At 37.1% G+C, this 20,470-nt stretch overlaps 3 protein-coding genes across 8 annotated transcripts in view; 2 read left to right on the top strand and 1 right to left on the bottom strand.

The window, feature by feature from the left end:
- LOC123876145 (brain tumor protein) overlaps positions 1-20,470 on the bottom strand; it is a 235,012-nt gene that overhangs the window by 18,989 nt on the left and 195,553 nt on the right. For 2 of the 6 annotated variants that reach the window (XM_045922303.1, XM_045922304.1), the window contains one exon: positions 6,962-7,018. The exons of the other annotated variants lie outside the window; for them this stretch is intronic. The gene's annotated coding sequence lies outside the window, so the exon portion shown is untranslated. The remainder of the gene's footprint in view (positions 1-6,961; positions 7,019-20,470) is intronic. 6 annotated transcript variants of the gene reach the window in all.
- The window catches only part of LOC123876161 (myb/SANT-like DNA-binding domain-containing protein 3), a 268,506-nt gene that overhangs the window by 117,875 nt on the left and 130,161 nt on the right, over positions 1-20,470 (top strand). The window lies entirely within an intron of this gene.
- LOC123876149 lies at positions 8,968-12,243 on the top strand. The gene is made up of 2 exons (XM_045922308.1): positions 8,968-10,702; positions 12,111-12,243. The coding sequence occupies exons 1-2, from the start codon at positions 8,968-8,970 to the stop codon at positions 12,182-12,184; spliced, it is 1,809 nt and encodes a 602-aa protein (XP_045778264.1). The 3' UTR covers positions 12,185-12,243.

The raw sequence follows: 20,470 nt of genomic DNA, 5'->3' as shown, positions 1-20,470 counted from the left end.
TAACGCAAAGTCTTAGGGAATCCACAATTTCCTGGCGACGAGATACGTCTTCACTATTAAATTTACTACATGAGAATAATCTATGATTTTCAGCGCAGTAGGGACAAGTTACGTCGGAAATAGTATACATGGATTTTGTATTATTAGATGGATGAAGGGTAGTCTTAGGTTTAAGTTTAACTGGCTCTACAAATTCTAAAGCTCGAAATCGACATTGTAAAAATTCTTTTAATTCGGTAAAAGACGGTAATTCATCGCTCAAACTATTAACGTGTAATTCCCACTGTTTACGGGTTTCAGCATCCAACTTCAAGGTTACAATGTAGATTATAATAATGTCCCAAGATTCCACCTTAATACCTAAATTAGATAACTCGTGTATGCAATCGGATGTGGTATCAAGGAGGTCCTTAAGACCGTTAGAGGATTCACTAGTCATCACTCGTTGATTAAATAACCGTTTAAGGATACAATTTGACATAAACCGCTTATTGTTATATCTATTCAGCAATAAGTCCCAGCATTTTGTGTAATTTGCCTGAGTAATAGGAATATGTTTTATTAACTGTTCCGCTTCGCCTTTGAGTTGAGTTTTCAAATAATGTAAGCGTTGGACGTCATCTAAAGCAGTGTTGTTATGCACTAAAGATACAAAAAGATCTTTAAATGTCGACCACTCGGCATAATTCCCGCTAAACCAAGGGAGCGATATTTTCGGTAACCGAACAACAGAAACTTTGGGCACGTTACACGAAGAACAGTCGAGGTTTGTAGTGTATCCACTTGGTGAGCTCAACAAAGCCGTTAGTTCACTCTTATAACCTAAGTAACTTTCATAACCTACACTGAAGACATCACTTGTGAAGTAGCTTTCTTCCAAATCCTTAATTTCATAACTGGAAATTATGCTCTCATGCTTGTTCAAAAATCGTTTGACTATCTCCTCTAATCCTTCTAATCTTGCCCTGATGTACGACTCTGTGATTCGCTCCTTAGGGGATTTTTTGAAATTAATTCTTCCTCTTTCTATTTGATTTTTCAGATCTTGCATAATTCTTAAATCAGCTTCCATCTTAAATTTTTACTTAGCACTCCTTTCTTGTTGAAATTCAATTTACTATTTAAGTGGTAATGGTAACCAATGTTTCTGAATTTGTGCTAAGTCCAAATATTTTTCTAAGTGTTTGAAACTCTAAATATCAAGGCAAATTTGGACATAGGTTCCCCGTCTTGTCGTTTTTGAGCGAATTATACTAAGTCCTAGTCGTACACTTTGAAATTTCACAAGTCTCAGATCATGCATTAATTTTCTAAGTTTTTCTCGCACTGTCAATAAAGTTTAGATTTGCGTACTCACGGTTCACTCAATTCAATTACTTGCCGCTCGTTGTCTTCTGGAGAGTTGTCAGCAATCTCCACCAGGTGGCGCCACTGGATCTTGTCACTGTTGCTTTCTTGTGAATGTCAGCTGTCACTTCTATTGGTTTGACTGTTCAATTTGGCAGTTATCACTTTAATACAATGTTATATAAGTAAATAAGAATATAAGACAATTTGTTCCAATATTGGTCAAAAAACGCTCCGACTTTGAAGGACCTTGTTCAGGACGCTGTTAGCCGTGGGAGAAATGATAAGCATTAAACCCCGAACGTATGGGCATTTATTAAACAAATCTTTGAACTTATATGCTATTACAAAGCCACTGAGTTTTAGCGTGCACTATCGTGTAGGCGGCGCCATCTATTATGGAACGGATTAACTATTAACATTTCTATGTTCCATTTAATAGTCATATCAGTATATAGTAAATTGGACACCATAGATAAAAAAATATTTACGACAACAATAATATGATGCACGATAATTCGTTTGCATGAATTAAGTTCTTTTAAATCACTTGGGTATTCTTTGATAGTCTTTTTCCAGGATGATAGGTAGCCCATGTCCGTCTTCAGGATGCAAGCTTTGCTGTACGAAAGAGATAATGCCTGTGACTTCATCCACGTGGATTTAGGTTTTTAAGAACCCGTGGGGAATATGATTTTCTGGAACAAAAATTAGCCTATGTCCTTCCATGGGTTGCATGCTACTGGTATTTCTGCACCGTTTTTCTACAGAAGAGGTTTAACAGTTGGGTCGTGAAAAGTTAGCAATCAGACAGACAGACACATTCTCGCATTTATAATATTGGGATAGAAGTATTAATAGGTAGTAGAGTTTTTCTAAAGATCTCAAACAAAACTCTTGATAAGAAATATTTTACAAAAATGGCATTCCACATTTGTTCACAAAATTTCAGAGTTGCCATGCGTTATTTAAATTCCCCACAGCGAGGGGTAATGTTAAAATTCATAAGGAAGTGTCGCGGCGGTGAACGTAATATTTTACACTGGCAACACGGGCGCTTACGACTATGACGTCACGTATTACGTTAATGCACACAGCAGTTTTGGAGGCTAAGGGTTGAATCACATAGACTGCGAAGCGATACGCGAAATTACAATGTGAAGACATGAAAAATATTATAAATAGCTTATTACCGCGACTTCAAATCCCTATTTTAACCCCTAAGGGGTTGAATTTTTAAAAACCCTTTTCTAGCGAATTTCTACGTCATAATAACTATCTGCATGCCGAATTTCAGCCCGATCCGTCCAGTAGTTTAGGCTGTGCGTTGATAGATCAGTCAGTCAGTCAGCTTTTCCTTTTATATAAATAGACACATTAGATTGATCTATTCGTTACCCTACCACGTTCCGGATACAATTAACCTTGTGTTTTAATGTTCTACAAAGATTTGACGCGCTCCAAATAGGTACCTAATATTAGTTCTTTAATTTAAAAATATAAACATGCATTTACCTAAATTATTCTCGAGAAAATAAGTATTAAAATCACAACAAAAGTTTTACGGAAATATGAATCTTGTAAAATATATTTCATTTCGATAATTTAGATAATCTATGTTATTTTATTAGCAGTTAAAGATCATAACTATTATTGGTTTTGAGAAAGTACTCCTTTTTTTTAAAGCCGGTAATAATGCTATACCAGGTAATGTGCTCTGGTCCTAATGCACGCGGCAGTTTTGGCGGCTTAATGCATTTTTCGTTTGTTCCTTCCGAGTTCAGAGAGCGTGTTGCCACCTCGTATGAATATGTAATAGGGATTAAATTTTCAACGTGGATTAGACCTGGCTTCAAAACAGAGTCATAACTTTCAAAAAAGTATTCGGTTTTGGATGTGTTGTTTTTCTATCTGTTCATTACGTATGCACTCGCGCCTCGCTCATCCGATAAACTTGAACTTTATACAGTTGCTGTCGGCACTTGAGCAAAAATTTTTGACAATTGATTTGAATTGATCTCTTTGATTTTCTGGGATAAAAAGTAGCCTGTATCATCAGAGTAGTACTTAGTCAGAGTATAAGTTAACTTCATTCTAAAGAGCCAAATTCGTCCAGTAGTTTTTTCGTGAAAGAGTAACAAAATGCACACGCGCACGCACACACAAACACATATACAAAATTTCGCCTATACAATATTAGCAAAAATATAGTAGCTGATGCCCCAGACTTCGTTCGCGTAGATTTCGGTTACATAATATGAAAATTCCGTGGTAGCTCTTTGATTTTTCGGGTCAAAAAGTAGCCCATGTCCGTCTAAACTATGTAACTTATCTCTGTACCTACCCGCCAAAATCGGTTTAACAAATGGACCGTGCAAAGTTAGCAGACAGACATACACTTTCGCATTCATAATAGTGTTAATAGAATAATATGTAGGTACCTATATATCTTTCAGGGAACAAAATTAGGAACTCTGTTGAAAAGTTTTCTTTGATGGGATACAAGACAAAAAGCACCTCTAGTCTTCAAAATGAATGACAAAATATGAAAGTTGTTCAATAACAAGGATGCAAATCTCGTCTCTCGTATAAATAATGTATGAACGTGGGGTCTAACTTCGGAAATTACTGACTGAACCTAAACCATCAACTTTTTGCAGCATACTTTTGTCTTTGGAATATTTAAAACGGGGTCCAGGGTATGTAACTTTGAATCTGTTTTATGTATGGTAAGTAGGGTTGGATGATATTCTTTCAGACATAATATGTATCACAAATAGCTTTTCTTTACTGACTGACTCTATGAATCTTTTAGTGGTATGTCTCTTGGCGATTTAAAAGCACTTAGCTAAAGTTTGAATGAAAAAAAAAAGAACTTCTCTATTTTCTTCTACTAAAGACTGATCAATGCCCGGCATGCGTTGCAAAGCAACTCACGCATAATATGTCAGCAACATTGCCGCAAGTCCCTATAACAATTGCACAAAGTTTCAACTGAATCATATGAACGATGCGCGAACGCATAGGTAACGAATCAGTTGATCAGTCGAGCCACCATCAATTGTTCGAGCAGTCAACTACAGAACCGCTTAAAGTAATCGCGACTGCTCGAGAATTCTCATATATGGTAATTGTAGTAAGTACGCTAAGCAGTCGCAGCTTGAGCAGTCGATAACTGTTTCAAGCTGCCTATGTACCCATGACTGCTCTAAGGCAGAATTTCCATTTTCTACAACACATTTTGATTTTGATGTAGAAGTTAGAATATTCTGCTCTATCAAAATATTCCTACAAATTCATACTTCTTAGTTCTTATAGTCTCTGCCGCAGGATGTCATACCAAGCCAAATCAGAGGCATTTTGGAAATTATTTCTCAAATTGCCCATTCCAGGAATCTCCCATTAATTATTTACAACACACGCTCACTAAGGTCACTTAATTACACCAACATTTGTCTGACGAATAATAATTAGCAAAATATTAAGGTCAGAGTTTAAATTTCTGTGATACAAACTAGTGTAACGCAGTGCCAGGCACCGGGTAGACATTATAGTAGTAATTTTAACTGTGAAATTTTAATTAAACTATTTAAGAATACCTCCCAGCAGTTACTCAGTTAATATTAAGTTCTATTAAACTAGCTTAAGCCGGATACAGACTAGTGCAAAGTAAAACTATACACGTAGGTACAGTCAAAGGCCGTAAGTGGTTTAGCACCTTAATGATCATATTCACGTGGCACGGTTATACAAATGCGGTTATGTATATTCGATTTTAGTTCGAATTATAAAAAAGTGGTAATACCGTAAATCAGTTACGACCGCTCATTTACGACAAACCTACACGTAAATTACGCCTCCCTTTATACTCGTCATAAAAACCAATAAATAACAATTTGAAAATTTTATGCACGACTTGTAGTTTGCATCGTGCTCACAAAAACACAGTTTATGCGAGAAAGAAATCGAATCTATGGGAATTTATGACGTATGTTATATTGCACCAGTCTGTACGCGGCATTATCCCGTCAGTTTCGCTCGGGTGAAATGCAGTTTCTGAAAATCATTTCAGTTCGCTGTGCGCGCAAAGCCAGGGTGGGTAAGCTACTCAGAAATATTTGTTAGTGAAAGTCATAAATAGATTTTCATTTTCAATAAATACTGCTACCATATCATCCGACCCGCGAGATCTTAATGATAAATTCCACTCGAAAATTAACGGTTATTACTCGCAAATTTATTCGCAGGTAATCCAGAAAGTTCTGAGATACTAACGAGCTACAGAATTATGAATTAGAGCCGCACGAGTTTATGGTACTGGAAATTTTGTAATTTCCACCGCGAAAGACTAAAGTTGGGACTTCGTCTGTGATGGCGTTTGCTGGCGCGCGTGCTGTGCTTGTTTGGAGTGTTTTTTTTTTGTTAAGAGTGGCTGGTTTTTGTGTTAGTTGGTGTTTTTTGGTGGTGGAACTGACTGGGAAGCGCTCTAAAGGGGCGCCGCGCGTATGTCGGCGGGCGCCGGCGCAGACGGAGTCCATACTTGTATAAATTCAATAACTTGAAAATATCACAAACTTGACATTGGCTAATCAGAGTAAAGCCAGATTTAAAGAAAAAAAAAAGACTAAAGTTGATTTCAAACTAAGGAATATAATATAATACATAAATATCGCTCACCCTACTTTTAAATGTCACTGTTCACACTTAAATGTAATATAATATTATATTAGGGTGAGCGATATTTATATATTATATTTCCATAGTTCGAAGGCAACTTTACGGCCGTCGCACATAAACGGAATGGAGTCGAGTTTTTTGGTTACAACTCAAACTTAGCTTCATGTACCTTGACATACCGTCATGAAGTTGGTATACTGAAGAGTCTCAAAAGACGTGCTTTATGCCAATGAAAATAAAGTTTAGCTTGAGTTGTTATGAAAAATAGCTTCAGACTCTCCTCGGATGTGCGTTGCGCTTTTTGTAAAACCGCGAGAAAACTTTATCGCACTAATTGTGCTTGGACTGCTGCTAGTTATGGACGTTGAAGGAAAACAAAACAACTTGTCAAGCGTGTAGCGTAGCTGTCGATTGTCGTAGCACTAAACGGCGTAGCCTCTGTAGCAATACGTAGACACGTAGTAGCTACGCTGTATTCATGCTACGTAATTGTGTAAACATACTTGCAGCACGTGATCACCCTATGAAATGCAAAGCTTTGTTATAGGTTTTCTTGAGAGAAACGACGGACTGACGGACGGACAAACAGACAGACAGACAGACAGGAAGACAGACAGACAACAGTGATCGTATAAGGGTTCCGTTTTTCCTTTTGAGGTACGAAACCCTAAAAATAAAGAGAATTTTGATGAGATTTGTTATAATCCGCTTTGCTCTTTAATAATAAGTAGGATTTAATTATATATGTGAATATTTCAAAAATGTGACCAAAGTTTATAATATTTAATTTTTAATAATATTTTTTGTGTGTAATAAAGTAATGTTTTTATAAATAATAAATATTTGCAATCATAAAAAACACTTAAAACCGCTTTGTGACATCGGGGTCAAGTACCATAAGTATGCTTCCACCATAATTTTATTCCAACGCAATTACCTCAGCCATCTAGAATGTTCCAGACAATATCCGCTAATGAAAACCTCCGGAACTTACCTGCAAAGAGAGAAAACAAGAAAATGAAAACCCATTACAAAAAGCGACATAATATACGCGGGTATTAAAGCAGGCGGCCCACAAAGGTGCCTTAGAAAATAGGTTTTATTACAAAAAGGCTTTGTATGTTGTTCGCGCCGCTAGGATGTGTGCGTACCTATATATATGTGTCAAGTGACGTGCCGCGTATAAAGTGCTCAAATGAGAACCCCGACATTCGAAATGCGGCCAGATAGACAGCTACGCGCCGCCTATGCGTCCACCATGTTACTTATTCTCAATTCTGTACAGTAGTAATAAAATGCTTTAAACATCATTAGTTGTTATTCGAGCTTGTTCGACACCTATCCTGAACAAGAAATGGCGACCGTGACAGGACCTGCAATTTCGGACAACGAAGTTTTGGCGAAGAAATCCACTCGTATCTAAAGTGCCACGCCACGCCTCATAACGGGACTACGATCTTCGAGCCGACTTCGATCGAAGACTTGGATCTTGTGTTGTGTCCACCTATTCAGCCGACGAGGTCTACAGCAGTTTGGAAGATCGAGAACCGGCAAGGATCATCAAGCAATGGACGTGGCCTGTTAAATCGAGTGAGCCAGTTCCTTTTCTTCGTCCCTAATTTGTCCCCTTCAGTCTGTGCAGGCAATGAATTTAGACCCTAAAGGCATAAAATATTTTCTATTATGTGCATAAATCAATGTAATAGTGAATATTAAGCCTACATCTAGTCTAATTGCATATAGAATCTTTAAAATCATTAAGATTACCCATCTTTTATGGCTGTGCATAATCTATTGTATAGTGCTTTTCGTAAGTGCCTTTACCTAAATAAACATTTATTTTAGGACTTCTTTGCTTACGAAGCTAATAAGCACTGTCTTTCAAGCTTAATTGCCTTAAAATAACAATTAAGTTAATCCAAACTGTGAACTGTGGGTAATCTATACTTACCAACCTAGTGCTTTCGTAAGTGCCTTTACCTAAATAAACATTTATTTTAGGACTTCTTTGCTTACGAAGCTAATAAGCACTGTCTTTAAAACTTATTTGCCTTAAAATAACAATTAAGTTAATCCAAACTGTAGGTAATCTATAATTACCTACTTAGTGCTTTTCGTAAGTGCCTACACCTAAATAAATATTTATTTTAGGACTTCTTTGCTTACGAAGCTAATAAGCACTTCCTTTAAAACTTATTTGCCTAATGTAAATAATCTATAGGTACCTAATTACCTACCTAGTGCTTTTCGTGAGTGCCTATACCTAAATAAACATTTATTTTAGGACTTCTTTGCTTACGAAGCTAATAAGCACTGCCTTTAAAACTTATCAGTCTAACAATAACAATTAAGTTCCAACTGTGAACATCTACACCTACCTACCTTGTGCCTTTCGTAAGCGCCTTCATACCTAAATAATAATTTATTTATGGACTTCTTTGCTTACGAACCTAACAAGCACCTATCTTTAAATTTTATTTGCCTTAAAACAACAGTTTAATGTCAAACTTGTTAAAATATACCTAAGTACCTAACTACTTACTTATTTTGTTTACGCCTCATTTGCAAGGCTTAGATCCATTTCACTCATTCTTTATTTAAATTGCTATTTACATGCAAATATTAATGCAATTATAGGTAAATTAAAACCTAATCCTAAAACTCAATTCTATCTACCTACTTATTTTTATTGTTTACGAGTTACGACTACAGTGTTGCGTAATATAAATTTCAGCGATTCAGCGCTTCCTTTCGAACAACGTCTACGCGCACGGTGCATCTGCAAGCGCGCTTGCAGCGGCTGAATTTGCATCGTGCGACCTTGATCGTAGCCGCGAGCCTGCCTCTCACCGGCCAGCTCGAGTCAACACATCGAAGTATAGGAGCGTATCGTACCTACCATTTTATATTTTATTAATAACACAGTAACACTACTTAATTAAAATGTCGCTAAACGAACAGAGTCTTGATACTAACCTAAGAGAATTAACAGCAAAACGTAGCTCATTTAAAGGCCGACTCACTAAGTTTAAAAATAACTTAGACGTTTTGTCTAGTTGCAAGTCGATTTCGCCAGTCGAAGTCAGCAAATTATCAATTAAATTAAGCCGATTTGAAACATTGTTTACGGATTTCGATGAGCTACAAACGCAAATAGAGGTTCTTAATGTAGAAGACCAAGACGCGGAATTAAATATTCGCGAAACTATTGAGCAAGACTTTTGCTATTGCATCGCGACTGCCCAGCAATTAATTGATACGAATTCTACTCCAAAGAAACAAAATAATTCATCGCATTCTTGTCATGATCACGACGAATGCGACGGGTTGTTGGGTTTTAAGTTACCCACTATTAAAATTTCAAACTTTGATGGTTCTTATTACAAATGGCTGGAATTTAAGGACACCTTTGTGTCTCTAGTCCATGATAATACTAGAATAAAAGATATACACAAGTTTTATTATTTGAATTCATACCTAGAAGGAGAGGCCGCCCGCGTGATAAGTAATTTGGAAGTAAGTGATAAAAATTATAGTAAGGCATGGCAGCTTCTCTGCGAGCGTTATGATAATAAGCGCCAATTGATAAATAATCACTTAAAGGCTTTGCTCAGTGTAGATACGGTTCGCGAAACCGAGAAATCTTTTCGTTTTATTATAGACCATGTCACTAAAAACTTGCGTGCCCTTCACACATTAGGGTTGCCTACTGAAAGTTGGGACATGCTTATAATTTTTCTTATTTCCCAAAAGCTAGACCCCACCACAAGTTTGAAGTGGGAAGAAAGCAGAAGCTCATTGAAGGACATCCCTACACTAGATGATTTCTTCCAATTTCTAAAAAATAGGGCAGATGTATTTGAGACAATTAAAAGTAAACGTCGCAGTTCCATAGAACCCTCACCAAAGGGTAAAAGAGAGTTTACTAAATCCTTCTCAGCGACCAGTTCACCTTCTAAATCTAAAGTTAATTTTGTCTGTCCAGTTTGTAAAGGTAAACATCGTATTTACGAGTGCTTGACCTTCAAGAATAAATCTCCAGAAGATAGATCTGCACTCGTATCTTCTCTAAATCTTTGCCGGAATTGCCTCCGCAAGGATCACACCGTGGACCAGTGCCGCCTGTCTGGTGGTGGCTGTAAGATCTGTAACCAACGGCACAATTCACTGATCCACGTCAACGTCTCCGAAAGTGAAGAAGAACCAGCACTAGAGACTGTTACCATGTCATCCACGTCGGTGACTGAAGTTCTACTATGCACCGCATTAGTTGATTTGTTTAATCCGACCTCTAATGAAAAGGTCACAGTGCGTGCTCTTCTTGACAGCGGAAGCCAGTCCTCATTCCTGACCACAGCTGTCAAACAAAGTCTTGGCTTACCTTCTCAAAAAATCGATACCAAGATCATTGGTATCGGTGACACCAAACTAAATGTTTTATCAGAACGATGTTTAGTACACATTAAATCAAAACATTCCTCTTTCAATACGACGATATCTTGTTTAGTTTTGCCTAAGCTTACAGGTCAATTGCCTAAGATTGCCTTCGATATTACAAGATTGAATATTTCCAATTTTCAGCTGGCGGATCCAACATTTAACATTCCCTCTGATATTGATGTTATTCTGGGCGCAGAGCTGTTCTGGTGTATCATTGGCACTGAACAGCGTTCTCTTGGTAAGCACTACCCTATCTTGCGTAGCTCTAAGTTAGGATGGTTGATAGCTGGTCCTATAGGCCCTAGTAAAAGGGCACATAAATCTGAGCCTTCTCAAGAAACTTCTTGCAACTTAGTTAGTTGCGACTCAGATTTATCTAACGAAATTACCAAATTTTGGGAACTTGAGAAAGTGCCCACTAAGACCATCTATAAAGAAGAGGAGCATCTTTGCGAACAGCATTTTCTCCAAAACACTTACCGCTGTGATGATGGCCATTTTTGCGTAAAAATCCCGCTTCGTTGTGACAAGGATTGTTTAGGGAATTCTTATGCATTGGCAGGAAGAAGTATTTTTAACCTTGAAGGGCGCTTCAATAAACAGCCTTTACTCAAGCAATCATATGTAGAAATCATGAGGGAGTATGCAGACCTTAAGCATTTATCTGTATACGACAAACCCCTATCAGAATCTTCATTTTATCTGCCTCATCATCCAGTTCTTCTAAAACTAACCAATAAATCGACTACAACTGAAATTTCTGAACTTAATTCCCATGCCCCTACATCACAGAACCCAGCTTATTTAGTTACACGTGGTGTGCAGCCCTCTTGCGTGAATCGATGTGGGTTATGGTGGCATGGACCAACTTACCTTTTAGAGCCAGAAGCGTCTTGGCCCTCACAAGAACATAGAATTAAAAACCTACCTGAAATCAAAGCACTCGCAGTGGAGGCCCAGGAAACTTTCTTTGATTTAACTAGAATTTCAAGATTGCCTATTTTACAACGCATTTATGCCTGGGTGCTTCGATGTATCAATAACGTAAGAAAGTCCAAAAATAAGTTGACTGGTCTATTGCAAGCTTCCGAACTTGATAATTCCATGTGTGCTCCAGTGAAGATTTCACAAGGTCAGTCTTTTGCAAACGAATTGACACTTTTGTCTAGCAATAAACAGTTTAAAGCAAGTTCACTTCTATCTTCATTGGACACCGTTATTGATGCAAGGGGTATACTCCGCGTAGGTGGCCGTCTTTCTATGTCCGATTTTAATTACGACAAAAAATGTCCAATTTTATTATATGCTGACAGTCATCTAACTAAGATTTTATTTTATAACGAGCGTGATCGTCTAAAATCTGGGGAGTTTCAAGACTCTGTACAAAACTTTGTATCCAAACAGAATATTGAGTTTGAGTTCTCCCTCGTATACGCTCTTAACTTCAGTGGTTTGTGGGAGGCCGGCACAAAGGCAACCAAATTTCATCCAAAAGGAGTAATGGGCACAACCAACTTAATTTTCGAGGAATTATCTTCATTGTTTGCACAGGTTGAGTCAATCCTCAACAGCCGGCCCCTCTGTCCTCTCAGTCCTTCCCCCAATGATCTCCAGTGTCTCACACCCGGGCACTTTCTGATTGGCAGGCCACTTACGTCCTTGCCGAGTCCACCTCTACTGGATATCAACACCAACCGACTCGACCGATTTCAACGGCTGAAGCAGGCGCACCAGCACTTTTGGAAACGATGGGCTAACGTTTATGTGGCCGAACTACAACAGCGCACGAAGTGGTGTACAAGGTGTGCCACATTGAAGGTACACGATCTAGTTTTGCTGAAGGAGCCAAGCGCGCCTCCGCTCTGCTGACGCCTTGGCAGAGTGACACAACTGCATCCCGGCGCTGATGGCGTGCCCCGCGTTGCAGACATCTCCACCGCTCAGGGCACTGCGACGGGCCCTTAATCGGATCTGCCTGTTGCCGACGTCTTGCTCTTGAAACCATCTTTCAAGGGCCGGGAGGATGTTCGCGCCGCTAGGATGTGTGCGTACCTATATATATGTGTCAAGTGACGTGCCGCGTATAAAGTGCTCAAATGAGAACCCCGACATTCGAAATGCGGCCAGATAGACAGCTACGCGCCGCCTATGCGTCCACCATGTTACTTATTCTCAATTCTGTACAGTAGTAATAAAATGCTTTAAACATCATTAGTTGTTATTCGAGCTTGTTCGACACCTATCCTGAACAAGAAATCATTTCTTGTTCAGGATAGGTGTCGAACAAGCTCGAATAACAACTAATGATGTTTAAAGCATTTTATTACTACTGTACAGAATTGAGAATAAGTAACATGGTGGACGCATAGGCGGCGCGTAGCTGTCTATCTGGCCGCATTTCGAATGTCGGGGTTCTCATTTGAGCACTTTATACGCGGCACGTCACTTGACACATATATATAGGTACGCACACATCCTAGCGGCGCGAACATATGTTTCATAGTAGACTTAGGTAGTTTATGGCCGAAGGACAAACATGAACTCTCACATACTGTAAATCTATTTTCTTCACACGCTGAAAAAAATCACAGAATCACAAACAAACAAATGGACGTTTGCTTGAGAGAAGGGAGCGCCGGGGGAACTCATACTCAACTAACCCCCGACCCAAAAAGAGGGGTGTTAGAAGTTTGACGTGGGTATCTGTGTATCTGTCTGTGGAATCGTAGCTCCTAAACTAATGAACCGATTTATATTTAGTTTTTTTGTTTGAAAGGTGGCTTGATCGAGAGTGTTCTTAGCTATAATCCAAGAAAATCGGTTCAGCCGTTTGAAAGTTATCAGCTCTTTTCTAGTTACTGTAACCTTCACTTGTAGAAAGTGTTATAAAATTTTAATTTACACTTGTTCAGCGAGTGGTCTTGCACAACAACTCTACAACCTAAAAAGGCTTTATATATTTTACAACCTTTTTTAAATAGCCTCCTACTGAAAGACTTGAGTTATTAAAAAGCTAGAGAGAAATAAAATTTTTATTATTCCAATTCATTTGAATCAGTTTGGCGGTCTCTCTTTTTATGTTTGAATACGCAAGCTTTTTTGCAAGGTTTTATAACATTTGTTATAATATTTTAAATACTTCTTTTCACACGGTGCATATTAAAAGCTTATGGTACAACAGCAGACCATGTAACCAACTTTTTATACAGGGTGGTCAAAAAGTCGTAGATCAAAGGCAATAGGGAGATAGAGGAGGTCATTTCCAGCAAAAAAAAATTCTACAGCATGGCCATATTTAAATTGCCCTAAGAGTTATGAATATTTTTGGGTTTTTTAACAAAATACCAGATTCTCTTACAATTAGACTAATTAAAAAAAAATGAGATAAAAAAACAATAAAATAAACGATGCTGTGTCATTACTAGATAATGTATCAGCACTACAAACCTTCTATTGAGGCTCTGGCTACCAAATTACAAGAGCAATTAATTTTTTTCCAAAACTTTTAAACCGTTGCCAAAAATTAAATGTCACTTTAAAAGCGCACTGTGACAAAAAAATGTACTACGGAAAAGTGACCCTGTATCAGAAAAATTTGCTGATTTAATGCCAATTCAAATGAGGTATAATACATTACTCTTTGTTTCGTAATTCTGGTATTATAATCGTTTTTTCATGTCAAGGTGCAAATTTCAGTAGATTAGTTTAATTCAAAATAATTTTGAAGATTATCATGCTGCTAGTTAAACTGCTAGTTTTTTGTACGTTGGAATGCTAGAAACATCACTGTGCTTGCCACACTTAAAATTTGTGAAAAGAACAGAAACTCTTCACTACCACCACGTGCCAGAACTACCCAGAACGCCCGTCTTGCAAGTAGTTCATCTTTTCTAGGAAACAAAAGGATAAAGAAACTATGCCTCTCGTTCACACTAATCATCCTTTCTATTTGCATTGTTGGAATAAGGAAGGATGTGAAAGAGAGGCATAGTTTTTTATCCTTTTTTTTCCTAGAAAAGAGGGCGTTCTGGGTAGTTCTGGCACGTGGTGGTAGTGAAGAGTTTCTGTTCTTTTCACAAATTTTAAGTGTGGCAAGCACAGTGATGTTTCTAGCATTCCAACGTACAAAAAACTAGCAGTTTAACTAGCAGCATGATAATCTTCAAAATTATTTTGAATTAAACTAATCTACTGAAATTTGCACCTTGACATGAAAAAACGATTATAATACCAGAATTACGAAACAAAGAGTAATGTATTATACCTCATTTGAATTGGCATTAAATCAGCAAATTTTTCTGATACAGGGTCACTTTTCCGTAGTACATTTTTTTTTCACAGTGCGCTTTTAAAGTGACATTTAATTTTTGGTAACGGTTTAAAAGTTTTGGAAAAAAATTAATTGCTCTTGTAATTTGGTAGCCAGAGCCTCAATAGAAGGTTTGTAGTGCTGATACATTATCTAGTAATGACACAGCATCGTTTGTTTTATTGTTTTTTATCTCATCTTTTTTTAATTAGTCTAATTGTAAGAGAATCTGGTATTTTGTTAAAAAACCCAAAAATATTCATAACTCTTATGGCAATTTAAATATGGCCATGCTGTAGAAATTTATTTTGCTAGAAATGACCTCCTCTATCTCTCTATTTCGTTTGATCCACGACTTTTTGACCACCCTGTATAAAACGAAGGTTCTCAATTCGTAGTAGCTCTAAAGAAAGTACTTTGATTATTCAGACTTTACCTACGAGTTAAACAAAACTTGGAACGAGACAGATCTCTGTCAAAAGCATAAAATCTGTCCAACCTAAGTAAAGTCTGGGCACAGTGGCAATATTAATAAATCTCAGCGCTATTAGTCGAAAGGAACTTTTCTAGTTCTAGGTATCTTTATTATAAATTCTGCCTACAAAATTTTAGAGAGTTTACCTTGTTTTGCACTTAGTACTTAAATTAATTCGACTTAAAAGTTTGGATGTAAAACAAAGATAACAATTTAAATTAATTAAGATTTATATTTTCTATAATCTTTTGACCTAGAAAGCTGTGTACAGAGATTCCCTTTATAATGTAGACAAGGAATAAGGCTGTTTTTTTGAGAGTCCCACATGGGCGAAGCCGCGGGCGGTCACAAGTGAATAAAAAATATATTTTAAACTTGAACATGGTAGATACATCAAAACTCTTCAAAAATCTCTGTAAGTTTTTAGGGTTCCGTACCTCAAAAGGAAAAACGGAACCCTTATAAGATCACTTTGTAGTCTGTCTGACTGCCTGTTTGTCTGTCTGCCCGTCGTGTCTGTCAAGAAAACCTATAGGATACTTCCCGTTGGCCTAGAGACAGTTCCCACGCTAACCCAGTGCGTGATAGCACGCGGACTATGCGGGTGTGCGGGGCGTCCCCACCCCAATTGCCATCTCGACCTGTCGTGGACTATAGTCTTGTCCTTCCCATTTAATTTTATTTCGAAACTCCTAACAAAACTTCTTACTAATTAATCAAACGCTAATTAAGGTGACTTTTAAGAAACTCACTCTGAGACTTTCCATAAGAAATTACTTAGTCCATCAAACATTTTCATCATATTAAATTAATTATTCTTATTAATTTCTTACTGCGTAGGCCTTGAAGTGTGGGTGTATCCAATTATTTAGTTATATATGATTTCATAATTTTGATAGAGACAATTAATAAACAGATTCTATTAGATTTTATCATAAAATTTTAAGTCACTTTTTAGACTAAGGGACAAGTGTAAGTTAAAAATCTATAACACCCCCGACAAGTGAAGGTTACAATAACTAGAAAAGAGCTGATAACTTTCAAAAAGCTGGACCGATTTTCTTCGATTATAGCAAAGAACACTCTCGAACAAGCCACCTTTCAAACGAAAAAAAAAAAAAATTAAATCGGTTCATTAGTTTAGGAGCTACGATGCCACAGACAGATACACAGCTACACACGTCAAACTTATAACACCTCTCTTTTTGGGTCGGCGGTTAAAAATACGAGCAAGTACCATGTTGAATTTTCGTAGCGCGTGTAAAATTGATAACGAACCATCATTTTTACATCGGCCTCCTTCCTTGACAGCTTAATTAGTTGTGAAAATGATTAGGGAACAAAAAAAAACGCAACAGAAAGAACTCATTAGAGGTTAGGGGGAAAGGTAAATTAATAGAGAGAGACGGGCGAATAAGCCAGAGAGAGAGGGACGTATCGTTTTAAAGTCTGTACACACTTTTTTTTTAATTTTAGGCATAAACAATTTTATCCCTCACTAAATGTAAAGCTTCTGTTGGGATTAGGTCCTCGTCATCAACCGACAGAAGTCCACAGCTGGACGTAGTTATTTTGTACCACGACAAGTCTTTTTAACCCCCGACCCAAAAAGAGGGGTGTTATAAGTTTAACATGCGTATCTGTGTGTCTGTGTATCTGTCTGTGGCATCGTAGCTCCTAAACTAATGAACCGATTTTAATCTAGTTTTTTTTTGTTAGAAAGGTGGCTTGTTCGACAGTGTTTTAGCTATAATCCAAGAAAATCAGTTCAGTCGTTTGACAGTTATCAGCTCTTTTCTAGTTACAGTAACCTTCACTTGTCGGGGGTGTAATAAATTTTTAATTCACACTTGTGCATTGAGATGATCTGCACTTCACTAACAATATCGTCTGTATGTACAATTTTATTACTATGCATCTGCATTGAAATATAACAAAATATGCACAGATGCAAAACCCATTACGCTAACGGCCAGTAACGTAACATAACGGTAACACATTTGCCATCCAAAACAAATTGGGACGATGTGTCGTTAAAAAAAAAAAACGAAACAAATCATTCAAGACCGTATCGAAAAAATCGTTAGTCATTCGATTAAATTTTAAAAAAATGAAAAAGAAATATGGCGGACGGTGCCGCCAGCTGCTTCCTAACAGCTGATCGAGCGGATATTGGCTGTAGTGACGGGTACACCCTTAAAGCTTTTAAGTTTTAACGATTACGTAGAAGCCATGCTACTTAAAGTTATTGACGTCCTGGTGCAGCAGTAGTGTGCGCTGTGTTCTTATTCTCATGTGCCGGGTTTTTAGGGTTCCGTACCTCAAAAGGAAAAACGGAACCCTTATAGGATCACTTTGTTGTCTGTCTGTTCGTCCGTCCGTCCGTCGTATCTGTCAAGAAAACCTATAGGGTGTATCCCGTTAGGTCTTATAGCACAAGTAAAGGAATAAATCCGAAAACCGTGAATTTGTGGTAACATCATTAAAAAAAATGTGTTTAAATTTTCAAAGTAAGATAACTATACCAAGTGGGGTATCATATGAACGGGCTTTACCTGTACATCCTAAACCAGATTTTTGTTTATTTTTATGCACAATCGTTTTTGATTTATCGTGCAAAATGTCGGAAAAAATATCCGAGTACGGAACACTCGGTGCGCGAGTATGACTTGCACTTGACCTGTTTTTTAAATATTTAACAGACTAGCGTTTGGCTGCAATTTGACCTGCTAAGCAAGTGATGATGCAGCCTAAGATGGAGCGTGCTTGCCTAGAAGATGCCTATTCACGTTTGACTTGAAGGTAGAAAGTATGGGCATTTATAATCTGGAACTATGGGCCTCATAAGAAAGCTCAGCCAAAACCTGACATTGGCTAATCTATGTAAAGCCAGACGAGAAAAAAAAAAGCTCAGTCACTCAACGGGCGATGGAGAGAGCTATGCTGTAGTTTCTTTACGTGATTAGTCAGAAATGACGAAATCCATAGAAGAACCTGAGTAACCGACATAGTTCGAACCCGGACCTTCCCCAAATAGGGGGCTATCTTCTAACCACTAGGGTATCATCGCTTTTTTCCATTCCATTAAACAATAGAAGCTAAATAAGTAAATAACTGCAAAATGACGCATACTAATTACGGAACTTGGCGACATATTTTGAAAACTTTTCCAATATTTCAACAACCTATGTAATTTAAGTTTCTGATTATTTGTAACACGCGATCCTGCAGCACGCACACATTTTAATTAATGTAAAATTAAATATTTTAAAAACATTATCGTTTGACTAATATAAACATGATTCAAGGTAGAACATTGAAAAAAAAAACAAAGAATTCTTGTATTGTGACGTCAATATTATACCTATAACTGTTAAGTAAAACTTGATACTTTAAACTACTGAAAAATCTGACCCTTTTTAACAAAAAATGCTGAATTTAAAATGACTTTCCCATGAAAGAAAAAGAAATGAACTTGTGTTCTGACTAAAACAAAATATGATTATAAAAAATAGTTGTTAATTTATTTTATTCACAACGACAAGATAACAACATTTACATTCTAGTAAGATAAGAGGCAAATTATGAAAAATACCAAGATTCAAATTGTAAATTTGAAACATAATCTCTTACATCAACTAATTAACACGTTCAAATAACGAATACAAATTAGTACTATTTGCTATCCAATTATTTAGACACATTAGTATTCGGCAGAGTTATGATAACAACGTACCTAATATACCTATTGCGTTTATCTTTTCATAGGAATTTTATTATTATACAATACGGAATAAGAGTCAATATGGCGTGTATCAATTAAAGTTGGGATTTACTTAAAATTACGTAAAATTTTATCCTGATAGCCGCTGTCGGTAGTTAAGAAGTTTCAATATTAAATATACAATGAATAATGTTAATGAATTTGATTTTAATTTAGATTCATGCCGAGACAAAGGAAATTAATGGATTGTTTGTACCAAAGTTTTGTTAGACTTTTATTGACGTACTTCTTTGACGTTTCGACGTTAAAATTTTACCGTTCAATTAGCCAAAAGTTAGAACAAGTGTAAATTAAAAATTCATAACACCCCCGACAAGTGAAGGTTACAGTAACTAGAAAAGAGCTGATAACTTTCAAACGGCTGAACCGATTTTCTTGGTTGATAGCTAAGAACACTCTCGATCAAGCCACCTTTCAAACAAAAAAAAAACTAAATTAAAATCGGTTCATTAGTTTAGGCGCTACGGTGCCACAGACAGATACACAGATATACACATACACACGTCAAACTTATAACACCCCTCTTTTTGGGTCGGGGGTTAAAAAGGTAAGGAAATTCTTTAATAAAATTCCACCGCTTTACGCACATAACTAAAAGAAAACATATCAAAATTAAGTAAAACTTGACCCATGTAAAAAATAATCTATAAATATGTAAGAGGAAAAGGTGACTGACTGACCTATCAACGCACGGCTCAAACTACTGGACGGATCAGGCTGAAATTTTGCATGCACCTATTATGACGTAGACATCCGCTAAGAAATGATTTTGAAAATTCACCCCCTAAGGGGGTAAAATAGGGGTTGAAAATTTGTGTACTCCATGAAGTCGCGGGCGTAAAAGCTAATATTATAATATAATATGTATTATAGAAGCAGGCGTTATTTTGCGGAAGTCCATGATATCCAAGGAACCAAAAGCTTAATTTGCTATAATCCGCCAAACCAACGAAATCTGTACGGTACGCAGCACCACACAAATTCCAACACCACTCGACGCGCGTTTCGCCGACACCGGAGCATTCTCCGGAGATGTAGACCTTACACTACTGAGCTTTTGGTTCCTTGTAATAAAATATGATCGGTCAAATGGGCCGAACACCCTAAACTAAAACATTTCGAGTTAGTTTGCATTAAAAGAACAAAGGTTTCTCTGAGTTTTGTACAAACGAAGCAAATCTGGTCATTAATATATTTTCCGACATAATATTGTTTTAGGATGGGCACTGACGGAAAATCCGATGATCGACACTAATATATTTTCTAAGAATGAATATTCTTTAAAAATAATGTTTCTTGAAAGAATATTTTAGGTACTTTTAGTTTTTTTAACCCCCGACCCAAAAAGAGGGGTGTTATAAGTTTGCCGTGTGTATTTGTCTGTGGCATCGTAGCTCCTAAACGAATAGACCGTATTAATTTAGTTTTTTTGGTTGAA

The sequence above is a fragment of the Maniola jurtina genome, chromosome 21 (genome assembly GCF_905333055.1).
Source record: "Maniola jurtina chromosome 21, ilManJurt1.1, whole genome shotgun sequence".
NCBI lineage: Eukaryota > Metazoa > Arthropoda > Insecta > Lepidoptera > Nymphalidae > Maniola > Maniola jurtina.
This window is presented reverse-complemented; position numbering and strand designations above follow the sequence as displayed.

Excerpts from the sequence above, each read along its gene's own strand:
- LOC123876149 (XM_045922308.1), top strand. The coding sequence starts at position 8,968 with ATGTCGCTAAACGAACAGAGTCTTGATACTAACCTAAGAGAATTAACA. Across the intron at positions 10,703-12,110 it reads CACTGAACAGCGTTCTCTTG|GCCACTTACGTCCTTGCCGA; the intron begins GTAAGCACTACC and ends TCTGATTGGCAG.